This window comes from Aulonocara sp. 'chitande type north' Nkhata Bay, linkage group LG4, assembly GCF_057382095.1.
Source record: "Aulonocara sp. 'chitande type north' Nkhata Bay isolate Kocher_YH1m ecotype deep benthic linkage group LG4, A_spYH_male_GT1.1, whole genome shotgun sequence".
In the NCBI taxonomy this organism is placed as follows: domain Eukaryota; kingdom Metazoa; phylum Chordata; class Actinopteri; order Cichliformes; family Cichlidae; genus Aulonocara; species Aulonocara sp. 'chitande type north' Nkhata Bay.
In genome coordinates, this window is record NC_141347.1 from 13,830,939 (window position 1) to 13,851,400 (window position 20,462).

Below are 20,462 nucleotides of genomic sequence, written 5' to 3' on the forward strand. Positions count from 1 at the left end.
TATCCAGCCTTAATAATGCATGCCAAATAGTTACCATTTCCATCACTGGCAGACACCGAGAGAGCAGGAGAGGACAGCTTGGGCCTCTTGGCTGAAGGCGGGCCGGACTCCAGAACATTATCGGCCATATTTTTTTGGAAGAATTAAAAATAAAACGCTTTAGATCCACGGAGGGCAAATGCAATCCCCCACCCCCTTTATTTGCGTCTCCCAGTCCTTTTAAGCAACCTTTCTGATCGTTCCCCCACCGCTCGGGGGGGACGGTAGGGGAGAGAGGCACAGCAGTGTTGAGTTCTTTCAGTTCTCCCCTCTCGTTTTTATTCCTCTGCAGATATCAGTCCCCCTCCCCAGTCGGAGATTTTGTTTCTTCACAGATTTGAGCAGCAGCAGCAGGAGGAGGAGGAGGCGGCGGAGGTGGGAAGGTGGAGTCGGCAAAAAAGGCAAGCGTGCGGCCCTCTGACAACCTCATGTAGCCTCTTCTGCGACACAAAACCCGTCCCAAGATCTGTCCTCCAGGCTGTACTCAGTCCTGCCCGGCATAGTCGGCGGAGAAAATCTCCGTTTCAAATCCGAATCGCTCCAAGCCGGGTGAGGGGGGTGGAGAGCAATTTGTCAGGGCACAAAAAAGACAACTGCGATCCAGCAAACAGAAGCCAGGAGTTGTTTTTTTCCTCCTTTCTTTCAGTCTCCTGTGTTAACTCCAGGAGCCAAGCTCTCTCATGCAACAGATTTCTCTCCTCCTCTCTGATCGGACCTCTCTCAGTGCCACCGATTTCCCTCAGAAGTAAAACGAGGCAGTGGACACGGTTAAAGTTGCACTACAAACAACCTGCACCAGTTTTAAAGTAGCTGAAGAAATTAGTCAGCTGCACAGAGAGGACGACGCGCCGGGCTTACGGTTTCTCGGGTAAAAAATAAGTCTATCGCGGCTGTATATGTCTCACTACATATAACCCAATGATAGAATTCGTTGTGTTCTGCATGTACATGCCGACTTGTTTGTGCACTTAAGTGTTTGACCATGCAAAAGGCACTGTAGTCAGAAAGAACAGGACTCGTATTGCACGTAGTGGTTGTTGCAACCCGCTTGCGCGAGATGTCTTGCAGTCAGCACGGCTGCAAACAGAAGATCTTCAAGACCAAAAAAGAAGGGGAAAAAAAAAATCACAGTTCTTGTGCAATCTCCCACATGCACACTTTATCTCTCCGTACACTTCCCGAGGACGATCACAGCGCAAATTTCCTATCAGCGGGCAGTCAGATTGATCCAATCAGTATTTTTCCTCTCTTGCAGAGGACGGTCTGTTGGGTTACTTATCTTGTGCTCCACAAGAGGTTCCTCTCCTGGTATTTAAAAAAAAACACTTTAGAGAAAAAACCTCAGATTAAGTCACAAATATCGTCGCTTTTAAGGATGTCTTGGCCACGCGTGGAGGAGGAAAAAAGAAAGAAAAGCTCTGAAGCAAAAGCAGAGGATCAACGGCGACTGGAGAAAAATTGATCAAAATCTGACGGCTATTTCGGAAGCGGAAAGCTTCAGATCGGCACAATTATGTTGACACCCCCTCCTCCTTGAAATATTTTTGGCTGACAAAATCCTCTCATTGACTCTTTGTGATGGTGAATGCTCCCCCTCCGCGTTGATCCTGGCAGTTTTCCCCCCCTTCTCTTTAAACCCGTCTTTCTTTCCACCTCTCTCTTCTGCCCGGTAGCAATTTATTTATATAATTGTCTATGCGGGCTCTCTCCTTCCTCCGCGACGGACACATTATGATTTTTCATGTTGATGTTTTCCCTCCTCTCTTTTTTTGGCAGGTTTTTCCCCCCCTCGTTATGAGACACCGTCCTCTTCCGCCTCTCCTCCCCGTCTCCGCTCCGCAAACACCCCCTTCCTAGGATTTTTTCGGAGTATTTCCTTCTCATGCATACATATACACATATATATGTCACCGACTCGGTTTTCCCCCCACTGACGTCTTATCGGTTTTCGTGACGCTTTTTCTCCCCGGATAGCACGGACAGGATTCGGGCACTCTTTCGTTCCCCGGCGGTTACCGGAGCGGCTGTCGTGGGTCGCGGAGTCGCTCCTTCTCTCGGTTATCTCCTTCTGTTTCTGACGGTCTGTCCGCACAAACAAAATGGCGGCTTGTTGTTTCTACTCCTCTGATACGGGGGGAGGGTTTGAGGTACAGCAACATTAGGCGTGAAAGGGGGGAGGAGGGAGCGCGCGACGACGGGAAGAAGAGGTTGTCTTCGTAAATGTTCGGGAGTGTCCGGAAACCGGTTCTGGGCTCTTTTTTTTTCTCTTTTTTTCCCCTTTTTTCTGAGGATTTTTGCCGATTTCAATCTGCAGAGGACAGTGGCGCTCCACTTTTATCTCAGTCAAATACAGCGGCTTTCACTACAGCGAAAGTGGAGAGCGACTTATTTGACAATAATATTGAAAAGTACAGTTTTTAAACAGGGGTGCGTCCAGAATTTTTTGGTGGCCATATAGGGGCCGCTAAAAATATTGGGGTGGCACACCAAAAACAGAATTTCCAGTTTTATTGTGCTGTTGTCAAATATAGGTTACTTGAAAAACATGGCAACAAAAAGAGAAAATTCATTATATGCCTACTTAATTTCCTGCTATTATTGTTGATATCACTGAAAATAGGTACATAGATAAGATTTCAAAATCTTATCTGGTTTCATCCTGAGAGGAGAACAGAACAGAAGGCAGGCAACGGGATCCAAAGAAGAGCTTTGAATGTCCTTTAAGAAGCTTGGAGAAGTATTTCTGAAGACTACTTAAAGAAATGACAAGAAAGCTGCCTCAAAGTGATTAGACTTTGAGGTCGTACCGTATATTGATTTTCAAGCTCATTAGAATCACAGACATCCTGTTTTTGCCTTATATATTGTTTTTACATGTACGTTTGCACATGTTTCAATAAATTCCCGCACTTATTTCCCATTTTTCTAAGCAAAAGAATATAAGGGGCGGCTAACATTTACACATTAGTGTTTAATGAAATATTCTAAAATAACTTTGATTCTATCCCCAAAAGTTGATTCTGTTCATCTGGACGCAGCGTTTTCAGTGGGAGAAACGTTTCATCACTCATCCAAGTGATTTCTTCAGTCTCAGCTGACTGCAGGTTTCCCCAACCTTATAAACAGATAGATCAAAGATACTTGGATTCTAATAAAATGGCGAATTCATTAAGTGTTTTCTGTTACAGAGACAATACACTGCTAAAAAAAAGTATCATGTGATTACTCCAGAGATATCAGTGTGTCCAGTTATCAAACAGAAACCACTGTGGATCCAGTTCACCTTGCTTAGTGCAAATGAAAGTGACAACAGGTGCTCTGAAGAGCCAATAAAAAAGGAAAGGGTTTGCAGGTGGTGGCCACAGACCACTGCTGGTGATGAGAGATGAGAGCAGGTTCAGACTGAGCACATGTGACAAATGTGTGCTTCTGGAGACACCGTGGGAAACCTGCTGTCCCAACATCATATGTGCAGTCATGGATCTGCCAGTGGTGAATACCAGTTGAGTTCCACAGCGCAGGTATGTGAACACAATCCCAATAGCAGAATAATAACCCCTTTAAATTTTCATGAAATCTTTAACATCACAGCCCTGCATCAATAAATCTAAGCATGCTATTTAGCAGAAAAGAGTTAATATTACTTAATAAACATTTAAAAAAAATCTTATAAAATATTTAATCATGTACAGTTTTGTCACAAATACATTTTTTTTCTGTCATTTGGCCGATTTGTGCTGGTTGCATTTCAGCTTTTTCAACACAATTTGCATATTTTCATTGGTTTCATGGGTGTAGCTGGACAGAACGACCAATTGTCACAGATGCAAACTACCTGCCTTCATTGCAGCAAGACCCAGATTAGGCTGGCATTTAAACTACCAACAAACAACCTCCAGTCCTCTGCATTGTAACAACCCATTGCACTCAAAAGACCTTTAACATCAACACAAAGATAAAATCATCATCCACTTGGACGAATGGAATAAGATCATTCTCAAAAATTTGATTTCTGGAGGCAGGGGTTTTTTTCCTCACTGAGGCGACAGTCGCTTCCTTTGGCACATCTAAATCTCATTCCAGTCATTTAACGGTGCCTGAGTGAATAACTGGGAGACAGATGAGCTGCTAGAAGATGGATCTTCAAAGTCCCCATCATTACAATGTCATGCATCTGGAGACAAGACACTCTCACCACCTTTTTTTTCTCCAAATATTATTAACGTTAAAACTGAAAAAAGAAAACAAAAGGCATATGGAAATATTTATCACATTGATAAACACCAATCCATATTAAAATAAAACCTTTTTTGTAACTAAGTATAACAAACAAGATGTTAAACTACATAAAACTTTTCCTTGTTTCTAAAAACCCCCAAACATATCAGGTTATACCAACTGGTTTTTTTTTTAAAAACAAAACAAATCAAGTTCAAAAGAGGTCTCCAAATATTTTTTGGCTTTTACAATAAACAGTCCCAATCTAAAGTTTAAGACCACTTGAAAAATGGAAAAAAAAATCATATTTTGCATGGTTGGCTCTTAACAAGGTTCCAAGTAGAGCTTCAACATGCAAAAAGAAGAAATGGGAGCGAGACGAAACATTTTTTTGAGCATGCAATTTATTGAAAACAGCGCTTAAATGGAAACAAGCTGTTTTACAGCTGCTTAAAAGGCAGTATTTTTAGTGTGTTATTCCGAGGCGTGAGTTCAGCATCTGTGTTACAAGCACAAGCTGATTTCCAATCCTCTGGTCAGATTCCAAATCTACGTTCTATGGATTTAACTCATGTTGTGAACTGATGAGAATCAAATTTTACAAAAATAAAATTGTAAAACATCTTTTCTTATTAAAAAACAAAACATCCAAGACAGAATCAAAACACTAAAAAAGGAAATTGACAATATATTGACTGAAGAAGTGGAAAAAAAACTTTTTGAAACAGGATTATTATGAGAACGGCCCAAAAGCAGCTAGACTGTTAGCACGGCGTCTTAGACAGCAGCAAGCTGCTAATACAATTCACAAGATTAGGGACCCATCTACAAATAACTTGCAGTATAGCCAGGAAGCAATAGAAGAAACATTTAGGAAATATTACCAAAACTTGTATAAACAACCATGTTCCTCAAATAAAGACAAAAAAACTGCTTTTCTTAACTCCCTAGACTTACCATGTATTGGTACGCAGCAAAACAGCAAACTAACTGCCCCCATCAGTCATGAAGAAATATCTAGAGCAATTTCAAGACTTAAAGCTAATAAATCACCAGGGGCCGATGGGTTTCCCTCAGAGTGGTACAAGAACTTTAAGGAGGAGTTGATACCAATGCTTCAATCATACCCTTGCGGAGGGTGTAACCCCTCTCTCATGGAGAGAGAGGCGATTATCTCAGTAATCTCTAAAGAGGGAAAAGACACAGAATATTGTAACAATTACAGACCCATATCGGTACTTAATGTGGACTACAAACTATACACATCAATAATTGCTAAGTGATGGAGGAGCTGCACAAGACAATAAGCAACCAGCAGAACTCCCATCCAAACGCAGTGCACATTATAGCTGGGGACTTCAACCATGCTGATTTAAGGTCAGTATTCCCCAGATTTGAACAGCATATTAAATGTGCAACGAGGGGGGAAAACACATTGGATCAAGTTTGCAGATGATACCACCGTGGTGGAGCTCATCTCAGGGGGAGATGAGACGGCGTACAGAGCTGAAGTTCAGAGGCTGTCAGATTGGTGTGTAGATAACAACCTGGAGCTAAATACCACCAAGACAAAAGAACTGGTAGTTGACTTCAGAAGGAGGAAGTCCGAGCTCCAGCCTGTCAGCATCAACGGGGAGTGTGTGGAAAGGTGTGCACATAGACACAGACCTCCAATGGAGCTCTAACACCTCTGCAGTCTTAAAGAAGGCCCAACAGCGTCTCCACTTTCTGAGAATCATCAGAAAAATGGACCTGAAGAAGGAGCTGCTGACCGTCTTCTACCGCTGCTCCATTGAAAGTGTGCTGACATATTGCATCGGTGTGTGGTTCTCCAGCTGCACCACAGCACACAGAAAGGCACTCCAGAGGGTCATCAACATGGCCCAAAAAAATCATTGGGCATCCTCTTCCCTCCCTGAAGGACCTGTACAGCACTCGCTGTCTCAGGAGGGCACGCAGCATCCTACGGGACTGCACACACCCAGGACACCGGGTGTTTAAGCTGCTGCCATCTGGTAGGAGGTTCAGGCTGCTGAGGTCCCGAACAAATACACTCAAGGACAGCTTTTACAACAGGGCAATAGCCCTGATCAATGCAAATAGCTGACCTGACTGGCTACCTGCCTGGACTTTGTTAGGGGGGAGGTAACAATGTTTAAAACAATAACAATAATAATATTTATATTTATAACAAGGTGCAATAATAATTAATGTGCAATAATAACAGTGTGCAATACACATACACTTCTTCTTCTTTTTTTATTACTAAGTTAATATACTGTGTTGTGTTGTTTGTGTTGCGTTGTGATGTGTCATATCGTGTCGTGTTGTGTTATATGTAGTGCCGACGTAGGACAGTTTTCCAATTTCATTGTACTACTGTACTATGTATGACAATAAAGAGTTATCTTATCTTGATATGGGGCAATTATGACAGATTTAATTAATGAAGACCAAACTGGCTTTATCTCAGGACGTAGAACTCAAGATAGTATAAGAAGGACCCTCCAGGTAGTTAATTCGATACAAACAAAAAAGGGCAGTGCGGCCCTAGTAAGTCTGGATGCAGAGAAGGCTTTCGACAGTGTAGATTGGAGCTTCCTATATGCCGTGCTTGAAAGGTTTGGCTTTAATGACGGTGCTGTGATGTGCATCAAATCTATTTACCAATCTCCTACAGCTCGAATTAGAATCAATGGCAGCCTAACGGAGCAAATCTCTCTCTCGAGAGAGAGAGAGGGGTACCCGCCAGGGCTGTTGCCTCTCACCTCTTCTCTTTGCTCTATATATTGAACCCCTGGCACAGGCCATCCGACAAAGTGAGGAAGTGAGAGGAATAAATATTAAAGGGGAAGACCACATCATCAGCTTATTTGCAGATGATATGATATCATAGTCTACCTAGAAAATCCAAACCAAACTTTAATTCCACTGTTTAATGTAATTAATATCTTTGCTGAACATTCGGGGTACAAAATTAATGTGACCAAAACTCAGATACTGGCTTTCAACTATTTGCCATCCAAAGAGGTTAAAATAAGTTTAAACTGAACCGGACTGCAAAACAAATGAAATAGTTGGGTGTAACTGTGACTAAACAATTGAGTGACCTTTTTAAAACAAATTATGATGGACTGACCACTCAGATTAAACACGATCTAAACCGATGGTCAACTCTTACACTAGACTTTAGTGCAAGAATCACAACAATAAAAATGAGTAGATTTCTATGGAACTGTAAAAGGCCTAGAATAAAATACACAACATTACAACTATCTAGGAAGCAAGGTGGTGTGGGACTCCCTAATCTAAAAGATTATTACCATGCGGCCCAAACCAGGCCAGCGATAAAGTGGTGTGATCAGAACTTTAATGCTAAATGGAAAGATATTGAAATAAGAGTACAGGATGTCCCAGTCCAGACTTTTCTTGGAAATGAGCAACTTAAGAAAACTTTACAGCATTTCCTTGATCCTATAACATCCCACACTCTAGAGATATGGTCACGTCTTATGGCGTGCTTGATTGCGTAATCAAATCATACAGGTGCCTCCAATTCAAGGAAATTTCTGTACTATATAAAAACCTAAGAGAGAACATGGCAACATCAACTGAATACATAAAAAAGAAATGGAAGCAGGAAATAAAAACTGATATCTCAACTGAGGAATGGTTAGACATGTGTGAAACCCAGAACACAACGACTAACTCAAGATGCTGGAGAGAATTTGGATGGAAACATCTTACTCGATTCTTTATTACACCAAAAATCAAAAGTAAGCAGACTCAAGACAGTTTGCCATGCTGGAGAAGATGTGGTAACATGGAAGCACATCATACGCACGTGTTTTGGGAGTGCCTGAAACTGCATCATTTTTGGAAGAACGTGACTCTTGTAATAGGCAATATCTTGGGCTATCAATTACCACACAATTTTAAAACTGTATATCTTGGGAATATTAGAGAGTATGTTATGTATGATGACTTGTATTTGACATATATCCTATTGATAGCTGCAAAGAAAGCTATAACAAGAAACTGGTACAAACTGGATCCACCTTCTTCAAAAGACTGGTTAAATGTTGTTATATGGCACCAAGGAAAATTAATGAACGAACAAAACATTTAAGGTCTATAACTTTGTATATCCATATATGCATGCATGTATCAAAGTATGTATATAAGCTGGAGTATGTATGCTGGGAGTAAAGGCAGGTATGCATATGGTAGTTGATTAGAATTGGCACCCACACCTTTTGTTCGCTTTAGTTCTGTTTGTTTTGACTGTGTGCTTGTTTGGTTATTTCCCCTGAAATGTAAAACTGTGACAAAACTGTTAATAAAAACTACAGTGTCAAAAAACCCCCAAAAAAAACATGGTATTATATGGATTTATAAAAAATTAAATGGAATGCAATGATTTTTAATGTAATCAGTTTAAGTCATATGTTCATTTTACATAGGTGTTTTATGTTAATGCAAAGTAATGATATTTAAAATATACTATATATTATGCACTAAGCTCCCAGTTTCCTTTTCCCAGTGTCAAAATAATATGATCATTCATGATAATGTACTAGACTGCATTATGTTTAAAAGGGTTTAATATTCTCCTGATTGACGTTCACTACACACCTTCTCATTTATTTTCATGACTATTTACATTGTAGATTCTCACTAAAGGGATCAAAACTAAACTAACTAAACTGAATGAACACATATGCAATTATGTAGTAAACAAACAGTTCAAAACAAGTTTTATATGTTAGATTCAAAATAGCCACCCTTTGCTTTGATTACCGCTTTGCACACTCCTGCATTTTCTCCATTCCCTCACGAGGTTGTCACCTGAAATGGCCTTCCAACAGTCTTGAATGAGTTACAGAGATGCTGAGTGCTTGTTGGCCCTTTTGCCTTCATTCTGCAGTCCATCTCATCTCAAACCAACTCGACTGGGTTTAGGTCAGGTGACTATGGAGGCCAGGCCGTCTGGTGCAGCATTCCATCACTCTCCTTCTTCTCCAAATGGCCCTTACACATCCTGGATGTGTGTTTGGGGTCATTGTCCTGTTGAAGAATAAATGATGGTCCAACTAAACGCAAACCAGAAGGGTTGGCATGTCACTGCAGTATGCTGTGGTAACCATGCAGGTTCAGTGTGTCTTCAATTTTGAATAATTCCCCAACAGTGTGACCAGCAAAGCACCCCCACACCATCACATCACCTCCTCCATGCTTCACAGGGCGAACCATGCATGTAGAGACCAACTGTTCAAAAAGCACAGATTTCCACTGGTCTAATGTCAATTCCTGGTGTTTCTTGGCCCAAACAAATCTCTTCTGCTTGTTGCTTTTCCTTAGTGGCTGTTTCTTAGCAGCTATTTGACCACCAATGCCTGATTTACACAGTCTCCTCTGAACAGTTGATGTAAAGATGTGTCAGCTGCTGGAACTCTGTGTGGCATTTATTTGGGCTCTAATCTGAAGTGCTGTTAAGCGCTTGATAGTTTTTGCGACTGCATTTGGGGACACATTCAGAGTTTTAGCAATTTTTTCAGACTGACTGACCTTCAGTTCTTAAAGTAATGATAGACTGTCATTTCTCTTTACTTAGCTGATTGGTTCTTACCACAATATGAATTCTAACAGTTGTCAAATAGGGCTGTCAACCTCTGAAAAACACAACTGATGGTCCCAACATCATTAAGAAGGCCAGAAATTCCACAAATGAACCCACACAAAACACACCTGTTATGATCAATTACTGATGTGCTTTTGATTACCCTCTGAGTTTCTATGGAAGCAATAAGGAGGAACTTAGTACTCCACAGGACTGCGCAAAGCCCTGTGATGATAAGATCTGTAATTGACCCTGAACTAATACTAATACTGCATTAATGCTAATACTATCAATCTTCATTCAAGCAACATATATATTCAGATTAACCACCAAAAACTCTTGAACTTTCCCTGACTTTGACATTAAATATATTTTTATTAAAAATATACTAGTTAGATAGTAAGTATAAATATACCAGCTGTCACCTGAAATGCACTGAGATCTTTTAAATTTAAACCTTGAGATTTGACAATAGGACCAAAGCATTTCATGACTTTTATCATTCCAAAAGAGCACTTGGCTCTCACACTGCAGGCTTATTTAAGGTTTCCAGAGTATTTAAAGTAGAATGGGAGGCAGAGCCTTCAGCTTTCAGGCCCCTCTTCTCTGGAACCAGCTCCCAGTTTGGATTCAGGAGACCGACCACCTCTCTACTTTTAAGATTAGGCTTAAAACTTTCATTTTTGATAAAGCATTGAATTAGGGCTGGTCTGTCCACAGTCTGGTATCGCTTAAACTTTCTTCCTGCCTATTGTAGGGTCTTTACTTTACAATATAAACCACATTGAAGCGAATTCTGTCGTGATTTGACACCATGTAGATAAAAACTGAATTGAATGAATGGTCCTACAATACTGTCCTTTTTGTCCAAGACATAAGGGGACAACTGACCCTTATAATATAGTGAAGGAAATGTCATCTCTCACTATGATCGACCAACAAAACATCCTCCATAAGTAACCCAAGTTAAACCCATTGAATTTATTAGTTATGAAAGAAATATTGGAAATATTTTAATACACAATAATTTAGAAAACAACACAACTCTCCTCTCTGCTAAAAGAAAAACAAAATCCAACACACACTGACACTCTTGTGACCTTTTTCACATTCAGCAGATTAATGAAGACATCACAGTAACTCCAGATTTATGACGAGCAGCCTTTTCAGTACTCAGGTTTTTGGATCCTTTGTACTGCAGTATGAGTTGGAAAACAATTATGCACTTCTGTGTGCAACTTCTTCAGTGAGATATGAAAATGAACCATAATTCAGAAAACATGGTGAGAATCAAACCGGTTTTATCATGTAAAATACTTTTGTGGTAGCTGGATGTTAGCTGTTGTTTGTAGATGTTGATTTAGGCTTTAGTGTCAGATTTGGCTCACTGATAAAATCTGTAATCTGCCTTTTTTTGTAAATAAAGAATTGCAACTTTATGTTTGGCTGTTTGGTTTTATGTCTTGGAGCTGAGTTGCTCTAATGCAGCCAGTATTTCATAGACAGAGTAGTGAGGATAACAGGTTGTTGTGACTTAAAAACTAAAGTCTTATTGTGTGCTCCCACCTGTAATGCACCACGGCCCTGAGTCTCAGGATATAAACAGATAGCAGTGAGTAGCACTCGGTCAGTTCTCTTTCTCTCCCTGCTCTATCTCTGTGCACAGGCCCGCTCTACATCAGCGATGGTCTTTGGTGCGTCAGAGGACAGAATCAGAGGTCCTCCCTTCTCTCTGATAACCACGTCATCCTCAATCCTGACACCCAGACCTCGAAAGTGCTTCGGCGCTTGGTCGTTGTCTTCACAGATGTATAGCCCTGCAGCAAGACACAATGTGAGCCGTAACGGTAACGGGACAGAACATTTACATGCAGGTGCAACCGTGTGGATTTCAAACCTGGCTCTATGGTGATGGCCATTCCTGGCTGAAGAGGTTGCGAGCGAGATAGTTCAGGAGTGTCGTGGACATCCATGCCCAGGTAATGGCCAACGTGGTGGGGGCAGTACTGCCTTGCAGCCTGGAATTTAAATAAATAAATAGTTAAAAAGGCTGCAGCAGTCAGACGAGTGGTTCTACTAAAGTCAAACCTCACATAAACCTTAACAAAGCACAACCACATTAAAAAGCACTTAAAACACCAAAATAAAAGATGAATGGAAGTCCAGCATGGACCTGAGAGGAATCCTCTGGATTAGGTCATCTGGTCTGCACACAAAAAAACAAAACAAAAAAAAAAACAAAAAAAAACTTTTTGAAATGTTGAATTGAAGCTCCAGCTTTAGTAACTACCGACACAAGATATCACCTGTAATACTGAAAGGGAAATCTGACTTCATAAGAATATAACGCCAGCATTCCTTCTGAAGCCTAAATTATACTCTGTTGCAGATACGGACAGCCAAAGACCCGACAACAGAGTAGTTATTCCTGTTATACTTCTTTGACGACCACTTGAAGTCCACTGCATGTGTAAAAATTCTGAGGAAAAGTACGATTTGTCCGGACTCCTCCTCTAGGGACCATGACACTGTGCAGATGAGCCTCATTAAATATGAAGTGCACAACCAATCTGGGCACCCACCGTTTTTCCAATTATTACCTTTAGCGCCTCAGCATCGCTGGTACTGGCCCCGAGGATGCCAAGCCGCTTAAGCTGTCGTCCCAGCAGAGCCAGCATGGTGCTGTAGATGTGATCCAGACTGACGCCTGGAGAGCAAAGCGATAAACAGGAACGCTGGACCTCCAGGACGGATTCGTAGAGCTCAATCTGTGCAGGACTGAATCTAGTATTGAACACAAAAAAAACCAAAACGTTTATTTCTGTGACTGGAACTGATCAACCTTCAAAAACAGACTACAGTTTCTTTAATTTAAGGGACCTAAATTCTAGAAATCAGATAAAATGAAGTTTAAAGTTGAATACCACGATCACCAAACCAGGATTGGAGGTGATGTGAACCGCCTTTATTAACACATGCACTCTGGAAACAAATACTTGGAACAAATAGATGACTAAATAAACCTGGATGTAAAATGAAGTTTGACAAATTTACACTGTACACTGACTCATGGGCTGCGATGCACAAATGGGAACTTCACTCTATCGTTAGCGAAGTCATGATAACAGATGGAAAAGAACTTCTGCCACAACTCAAGGCGTAAAGGATTGAAACCTACAATCAGCGATTGTAGTTTTGTAGTTTAGTTTCTCTCATTTCCAAAAGCTAGATCACCCCTTTTTTTATTTTTTTAAACAAATGTCTGGTTCTATTAAGGGTTGCCACACTAGATCATCTGTTGCTATGCAAGCCAATACGCACTGTGGTAGGTAATTTTTCAGATCCCCATATTGAAAAAGCTTTTGTGTCCTTCTTGAGGGCATAAACTCTCCATATTTATGAGCTCATTAAACAAACTATCACTTCTGTAAACAGTTGGCACCAAATATTTTAAGGGTAATCAGCTTACTTACTTTCCATTTATTGGCCACGTTCGAGTGATATCGCTGACATAACCAAAGTATTCGCAACCACCATCCAGCAACACCATCTCACCATCCTGATGGAGACAAAGAGGAGGGAGCAAAACGTAATGAGTCATATATGCTACTTAAATACATGTAAAGTAATTATTCTCAGGAATATCTGTGTCCTCTGACGTGTTCATGGAGTAATTACCTTGATTATTTGGTTGTTATTTATGTAGTGCAGAGTATTAGCTCGATTTCCTCCAGCAATCACAGGAGGGTACGCAAGAAAGTTAGCACCATGGATCCGATTCTCAAAATCAAACTGGAAAAAAGGTTATGTTAAATACAAAGAATGGAGGGGAGGCTCAAGACTTTTGCACAGTACAGTACGTAACAAATAAAGTAGACACTGTAAGACTTAAACAGCATTTTCAGTTTAAGGTACAACTCTCTGGAGTTCCATACCTGCTCTTTTAAAGCAGATTCGTGAAATTAGGAGGGAAATTTGGAAAATTTCAAAGCTGCTTCTCCAACTGTAAAAATCAATAAACTAACACTTACTGTTCTAATAATTACATCATGAGCCTAATCAATGAAAGACACAAAGATAATGACTGCTCGCACACGTAAAGGCAGTGAAGACAAAGGTCATCACAGAAGTCACCTTAGCAAACAGGACAGCTTCATCCACATCTCCTTGAGACAGAGCCATTGTCCTCCTAAAAGCCTGAAAGATAACAATATGAGCTGCTGCAAGTACACTTCATAAATCTAACATTCACTTGGAGTCTTCAAGAGCTTCACAAGAACCAATTTAAACGTCAACCTGTGCCGTGATTCGACCCGCTTCTTGCATGAGAGCCACTTCGGCTGAGCTTTTGAGGGCCCTGAGAGAGTGTATGAGAGGTCTGAGAGTGCGTGGTGTCGGCCCCGCCTCCAGAACGGGACACACGTGAGCCTGGTGGAGCTGAGGGTGAGCCGGCTGAGAAGTGTCGTACCACAGCATAGTGCCTGGAAGAGGATCAGAGAAGACAGAAATGCTAAGAGTGAATTTGAAGTGATAAAAGAGCTAAATAGAAAAAAAAAAAGAAAAACATTTTAATACCTAAATGAAAAGTTTTGGCACTGAAATAGGAAAGCATTTATCCAACAACTGCATTTTTATTTACCTCACACGTCCCATCTTTCTTTACTACCGTCCTGTCAAAAAGAACGTCTTCACATCAGTCAATAAAATTATATTATATACTCATCCCAGATTTTGAGTAGATGCACCTATGGTATCAATTTGTAAATCCTACTTTGCCTCACTCTTAAGTTATCACATCCACCCGGCTGTTCAATGGGCTGATGACAATACCCCATTAGCATTTTACAGTTGAAGGACAAAAGAATCCATGCAGATCCGCAGGTGCAGAGCCAAAACAATGTGAACACAGAACAATAATCAACAGGTCACACATTGCACAACTCTAGAATCCTTATTTATTGCTTCTAGTGAAGTTTTGAGTACACCTGCTCTTCGTTTATGAAGATGAAGAGCAACCCACCTCAGCAGCAATAACCTCAATTATCAGTTTCTTACATAATTGTGGAGAAACGTTGCTTCACCTCATTGAGGTTTGTGGGCATTCATTTATGCACAGCTCTCTTAAACTTCCACCAAAGCATTTTAGTTGTGCTGAGGTCTGGACTTGAGGCGAGTCTAGGCCTGTCAGGTGAGGTCTGACTGACACCTTGATTTTTCTCTTTCACCCATTTGCTGTTAGGGATCATAGTCCTAATGCATGGCTTAATTTGTGCCAAGCTTCAGCTGCTGCACAGAGGGCCTCCTGTCTGCGTGGAGAATACTTTGGTATGAAGAGGAGTTCATTGTCAACTCAATGACTTCAAGGTGCCCGAGTCCTGTGGCTGGAAAATGAGCCCATTCACCGTGCTGACAGTTGATACGAAGTGCTTGAGCTGATATGCTGTGGTTGGTTTTCCCCTGTGCTGTGTATTATGGCCATAATGCCAAACGTGTGGCTTGTTGCATCATTATAAACCTAATTCCCCCCAAACTGTACAAGCAAGAAACTTGTGGGTCTTTTGCAGATTTTCTGACCTTGAGGTTAATTTGATAGGGCCACCACTCCTGGGCAGAAGTTTTGCTTCCAGAACACTCCATCCATCCATCCATATATATTCCTGCGATAATAAGGTTTGTGAAAGACCCTGAAGCAGTGTCACTTTGCTTCTTTATTCAAGCAACATGCGTAATTCAGACTGACCACCCAAAACCATTGGGCCTCCTTTTCCTTTCTCAGAGAAAGATATGGCAGTTAGTGATCTGGTAGGAATGAACCATAACACTTTTTTTTTCTCTCCGCAGGATTGCAAAGAGTAACCCCCCCCCCCCCCCCCCCCGCCACTCCCATGCACCCACCTTTCAGGCTCTTGAGTACAACACCCAGTTCTTCTATGCTATGAACTCTCTCTATGCCAGTCAAAGCAGCTGCTCCGTCCTTCCCAGACCGCGGTCCGTCCCACAGTTCTCTCCCCGGGTCTCTGCGAGGGACGAACAAAATAGCCTGGTCTGGTTGACCCTTCCCGTGAAGAACCAAGGCACTGTCAGGTTCGAGAAAACCACTGAGGTAGAGGAAATCCTGAGGAACACGTGTTTTGAGATGAATTAGTAAAAACTTACCCAGGAATTTCACCCAGGAAAAGGAAGAAGAGCAAAATCCAATTTTTTCTCCTTTCTGAAGAATTCTGAACTGAATGCAACTTGAAAGCAAGTGCTCACCTGGTTCTGATGGAAGGGATAAGGGATGTCATTGGTCATGTATCTAGTTGGGTGAGACAAAATGATGGCCACATGGGTGCTGGAGGAAGCAGAAGGTCCGAGTCTTTCGGCCTGAGCCTCGATAAGCGAGGCCAGTCGGTGTCTGCGGAGCTCATATTCCGTCTGGCTCAAACCTGGGGTTACCTCACCTGAGGAGAAGCATGCTTTCCTTAAAGAAATAAATTAAGAAATGACATTTTACAAGATCAGCTGTCCACTGTAAACAATACTCACCATGTTTGATGAGGTGCGGATGAGTGAAAGGACTGGGCTGGCCAAGGTAACGAGGTGGAACCGTCTTTGGCTTCAACCCGCCAGGTTTCACAGAAATGTTTCTGCACAGGCACCAAATACATCCTGCAGACAGAAACACACACAGACTGTAAACAGGTGCTTTGGTCAGTTCAGTTTGACTAAAGCAAAGTTATATCAGTTCTGTCCGCTGGGCGATGCTGGAGTATTGAATATAGTAGTTTTTTCTCATGCATCTTTTTAAACAATTTTAGAGTTCGGTACTAAACGTTAGTAAAAGTTAAAAAAAAAAAAAAAAAAAAGACCCAACCCCATTTATAGCAATTTTCAGGCCACTACAAAGCATCCCGATGATTATTTACTGGGTAGAAGTCTGGCTGTCTTTACGGTTTCATGCAACATATCAGTGGGACGAGTGGGTGTCTTCAAAATGAGATAGAGAGAGAAATCAGTTGCATTAACAATCTATTATCTCCCACCTACTTACCTTTTGCTCATGTTACTAGGTAACAACAGGATGTCATGGGACAACTGACTATTAAAATTGGTGAGTGATCTAAGCCCTGTGACATTAACAGATTTTTTTAACGTGTAAAACTAGCGCAAATGTAATATTATACATATGTATTCAGTTACGGTGTGTCTGATTTCAGCCAATATGTAAAACTTTATCCATACAAAACCATTAAAAAAAAAAAGGGGGGGGGGGGGGCGGCTCATTTAGCAATCACCTAGAGGTGGGGGGGAGTGACAACGATCAGCTCCAGGCTTCGCAAACCAATAAGTTGCGTCACAGCAGCTTTATCAGCATAGAGCAGCGTCTCGCATCAGAAAATATTTCAGTGTACCGACGGGTAAATCGCTGCCCACTGGTGGTGAAGGTTTGAAGTTACATTTTTTTAAAGGAGCGATTACAAAACATACCTTTATATAAACAAGTAAAAAGCACAGCGGCGCTGGACAACGTTAAATTATTATGACTTTATTAGATATTTATTATCTGAGCATCAACATATGCTGTATTTTACAGGTTGAAGCAATGGTGAAGTTAGAGTAGCCCATCAGTACAGTGCTGTGAAAAAGCATTTCCCTGATTTCTTCGTTTTCTGCATAGTCGGTACACATCTTCATCAAGCTCATCAACAAACACATTTGTTTTTTTAATTAGAAAAATATAACCTGAGTAAATACAAAATTCAGTTTTAAGTGAATATTTTATTTAATAAGGAGAAAAAAAACCCCTACCTGACCCAATGTGAAAAAGTATTTTGCTAAATCATGAATTAACCACATTTTTGGAAAGCGGAGTGCAATTTCAATTTAACTTTTTTTTTTTTTTTTAAATTAAACCTTCATTTAAGGACCACATTTTGTATTTTCTCAGGTCATCTTTGCACATTCATTAGCTAAACCACATAAATGGGACACATAATCAATAAATAAATCAGGAAGAAGAAAAAAAAAATCATGGCATTGTAACTACATGCCAGTTCAGTTCAGTGGCTCTAAGCTCCAGTACTGTGCAAAAGTTTCGAGCCAAATGAAGACGCACAGGGGTGGCTGTGTCCATAAGAACCTTTTGTTGATCCACCTACTGTTCACTGAAGGGTCATTAGAAATGGTCTCAGTGGAAGGTTGAGGGATGCCAAATTACACAAGAACTTGACCAAAAATCAGTGACAACAGGTCTGATGGAGTGTTGAATCCAAATGTGACATTTCTGGTTCAAACTGTCATCAGTACGTACAGGGGAAGTCAAGAGAGAGGTGCAACAGTGAGTGTCTACAGCAATCTGTAAAACAGGGTGGAGGCTCTATCATGGTTTGGAGTTGCATTTAAGCCAGTGGTGTTGGGGATCTTGTCAAAATTGATGGAATTATGAATGCAGAAAAGTACCATCAGACTTTGATCTACCATGCAATCTGCCTTTTAAGTCTGACGTCATTCGCCGTTTCAGGGTCCAAACTCCTCTTCAACTCAAACAAACACTGCGGCATCACTGGGAGCTAAAAAGTGCCAAAATTCTTTAGTTTGTAATGAAGTAAAAAGTGTGGCTGCTCTACCAGATGCAACAATCAAGTTTAAGATTCAGGCATCCATGAAAAACAGGATTTATGAAGTTAGAGGTTAGTGGGGAGTAAGTTCGCTAGTTTCTATCCAAAGATGATACACCATATTCTGACTGAGTTATCCTGAAAAATGAAAAGTACAGCGCAGCAATCACTTTGGACATGCATGAAGACAGAAAACTAAACAGCAGCAATGTTTGTAAGGTTACTGAAGTTGGGCTAGCTGACAGAGCTATGGTTGATATGGAAAATAAAAACACATTAGCACAGTGAAGTTGGAGGATGAACGCAAACTTTTTTGCTCTCAATGAAAGTTAATGTGAGACCCCAATGGGCAAAGACAAATGCAATCGTACAACAGGAAAAAGACACTGAAAATGGACCAAATTTCAGTCAGCAGAACGCCTGTGATGATCCATCCCCAGCACGTGGTTAGTCACTGATATCCTGCTGCATAGTTTGGATTACTTGCTATGAACAACAGCTTCATGCACCCATTCAAATCTTCGTTAGCCTCAGAGTGATACTTTTCTGACACATTCAAATATTTGGCGGCTCCCAAACAATAAGCTGGTTTAAATCAACTGAGCTTTACAACGTGCTGCAGACAAATGGCGGTAATAAAAACCCAGAGAGGTGATCAGCCAGTGATCACTGACTATTTTAAGGGCTTGTTCAGATTAAACTGAACACAATACAAACACTTTTAAAAGACACCAGCCTTAATGGAAACAGGGTTTATACGTCATCACTTAACAACCGGATACTATCTGGAAAGTGTCTGATTGATTTTTCAGGATGATAATGATCCCAAACACACTACCAATGCAGTAAAAGCATACCTAGAAAAACACACATTGGCCTCCCCAGAGCACAGACCTCAACATTATTGGAGCAGTGTGGGATCATGTTGAAAGAGAACAGAACAAAACCAACATCCAGAGAAGAGCTTTAAATGTCCTTCAAGAATCCTGGAGAACTATTCCTGAAGATTACTTAAAGAAATGAAAAGAAAGCTGCCTAAAAGACATTAGACTGTGTTGAAGAATAAAGGCGGTCGTACCAAATATTGACTTTCAAGCTGGTTAGAATTATTCAAGCTCTGTTATTGCCTTATATACTGTCTCTAGACGGGTTTTTTTTCCATTTCCCACCCAACATGTACATAAGAGAGGCATGGTTCAGGACTTTTGCACAGTAATGTCATTGTAGTGATTGTAAAGTTACTGTCTCTAACCTCCACTCCAGGTCCGTGGCATCAGCTTGACAGCGGTCCTCACCAAGGCGCTCGCTGAGAGCAACATTGTTGCTGCAACTTGAGGACACCGATCAGTCACAGCATGTCGCTCCCCTGCGGAACAAAGTGTGACAGTCAGCGAACTACCGAGCACTCATATTCACAGAGACACTCTGAAGTAACTTATTATCACTTACCGAGGTTAACAGTCTCTCCTCCAGCAGTTATATGTACCCTGAATGACAGCTACACCTAGCTAGCTCGCTATTTTCACGTCTGCTAGCCACGCTCGTTTGTAGTTCATGAGAATTGCTTCCCTGAGTTTGGTTTCCCAGGTAGAGAAGCGGAACCCTCTCCCTTTCCTACTTGTTGAACCGACTACAAGCAGCTTTTATTTTAGTCATTTGTACACTCAATAAAATGGAGGCTATCGAGTGCCAAAAATAATCAAATAACTAGTTAAACAATTAATTAAATGTAATTAATTAAAATTGTTAACAAATAAATTATTAAATGTTTTAAATGACATTATTGATATTTCAATTAATTATGTATAGATTTATTTAATGTATTATTTCATATTTTAATTAATTATCAGATTTTATTATTTACTGAATGATGTATTTATTTGATTCATTGAGGCACTGTATGTCCTCCATAAAATACACCATCAGCTTGTAAAAACAAGTCACAAACATTGCTCTCTCATAAAAAAAATAAACTACTAAACTAG

At 40.8% G+C, this 20,462-nt stretch overlaps 2 protein-coding genes across 5 annotated transcripts in view; both read right to left on the bottom strand.

The window, feature by feature from the left end:
• The window catches only part of ep300b (EP300 lysine acetyltransferase b), a 30,843-nt gene extending 28,677 nt beyond the window's left edge, over window positions 1–2,166 (bottom strand). For 2 of the 4 annotated variants that reach the window (XM_086288597.1, XM_086288596.1), the window contains exon 1: window positions 35–2,166. In XM_086288597.1, the coding sequence (XP_086144723.1) occupies window positions 35–128 (94 nt within the window). In that variant the 5' untranslated portion in view covers window positions 129–2,166. The remainder of the gene's footprint in view (window positions 1–34) is intronic. The other 2 variants (XM_086288599.1, XM_086288598.1) reach the window with 1 other exon arrangement.
• An 8,672-nt stretch (window positions 2,167–10,838) lies between these two features.
• On the bottom strand, window positions 10,839–20,067 carry xpnpep3 (X-prolyl aminopeptidase 3, mitochondrial). The gene is made up of 12 exons (XM_086288600.1): window positions 19,927–20,067; window positions 19,730–19,843; window positions 16,406–16,528; window positions 16,133–16,320; window positions 15,773–15,992; window positions 14,174–14,358; window positions 14,012–14,074; window positions 13,556–13,669; window positions 13,351–13,436; window positions 12,478–12,661; window positions 11,775–11,895; window positions 10,839–11,694 (listed from the first exon to the last, which is right to left on the bottom strand). Exons 2-12 carry the CDS (start codon window positions 19,794–19,796, stop codon window positions 11,528–11,530), a joined length of 1,518 nt encoding a protein of 505 aa, XP_086144726.1. The 5' UTR covers window positions 19,797–19,843; window positions 19,927–20,067; the 3' UTR covers window positions 10,839–11,527.
• Window positions 20,068–20,462: the final 395 nt, after the last annotated feature.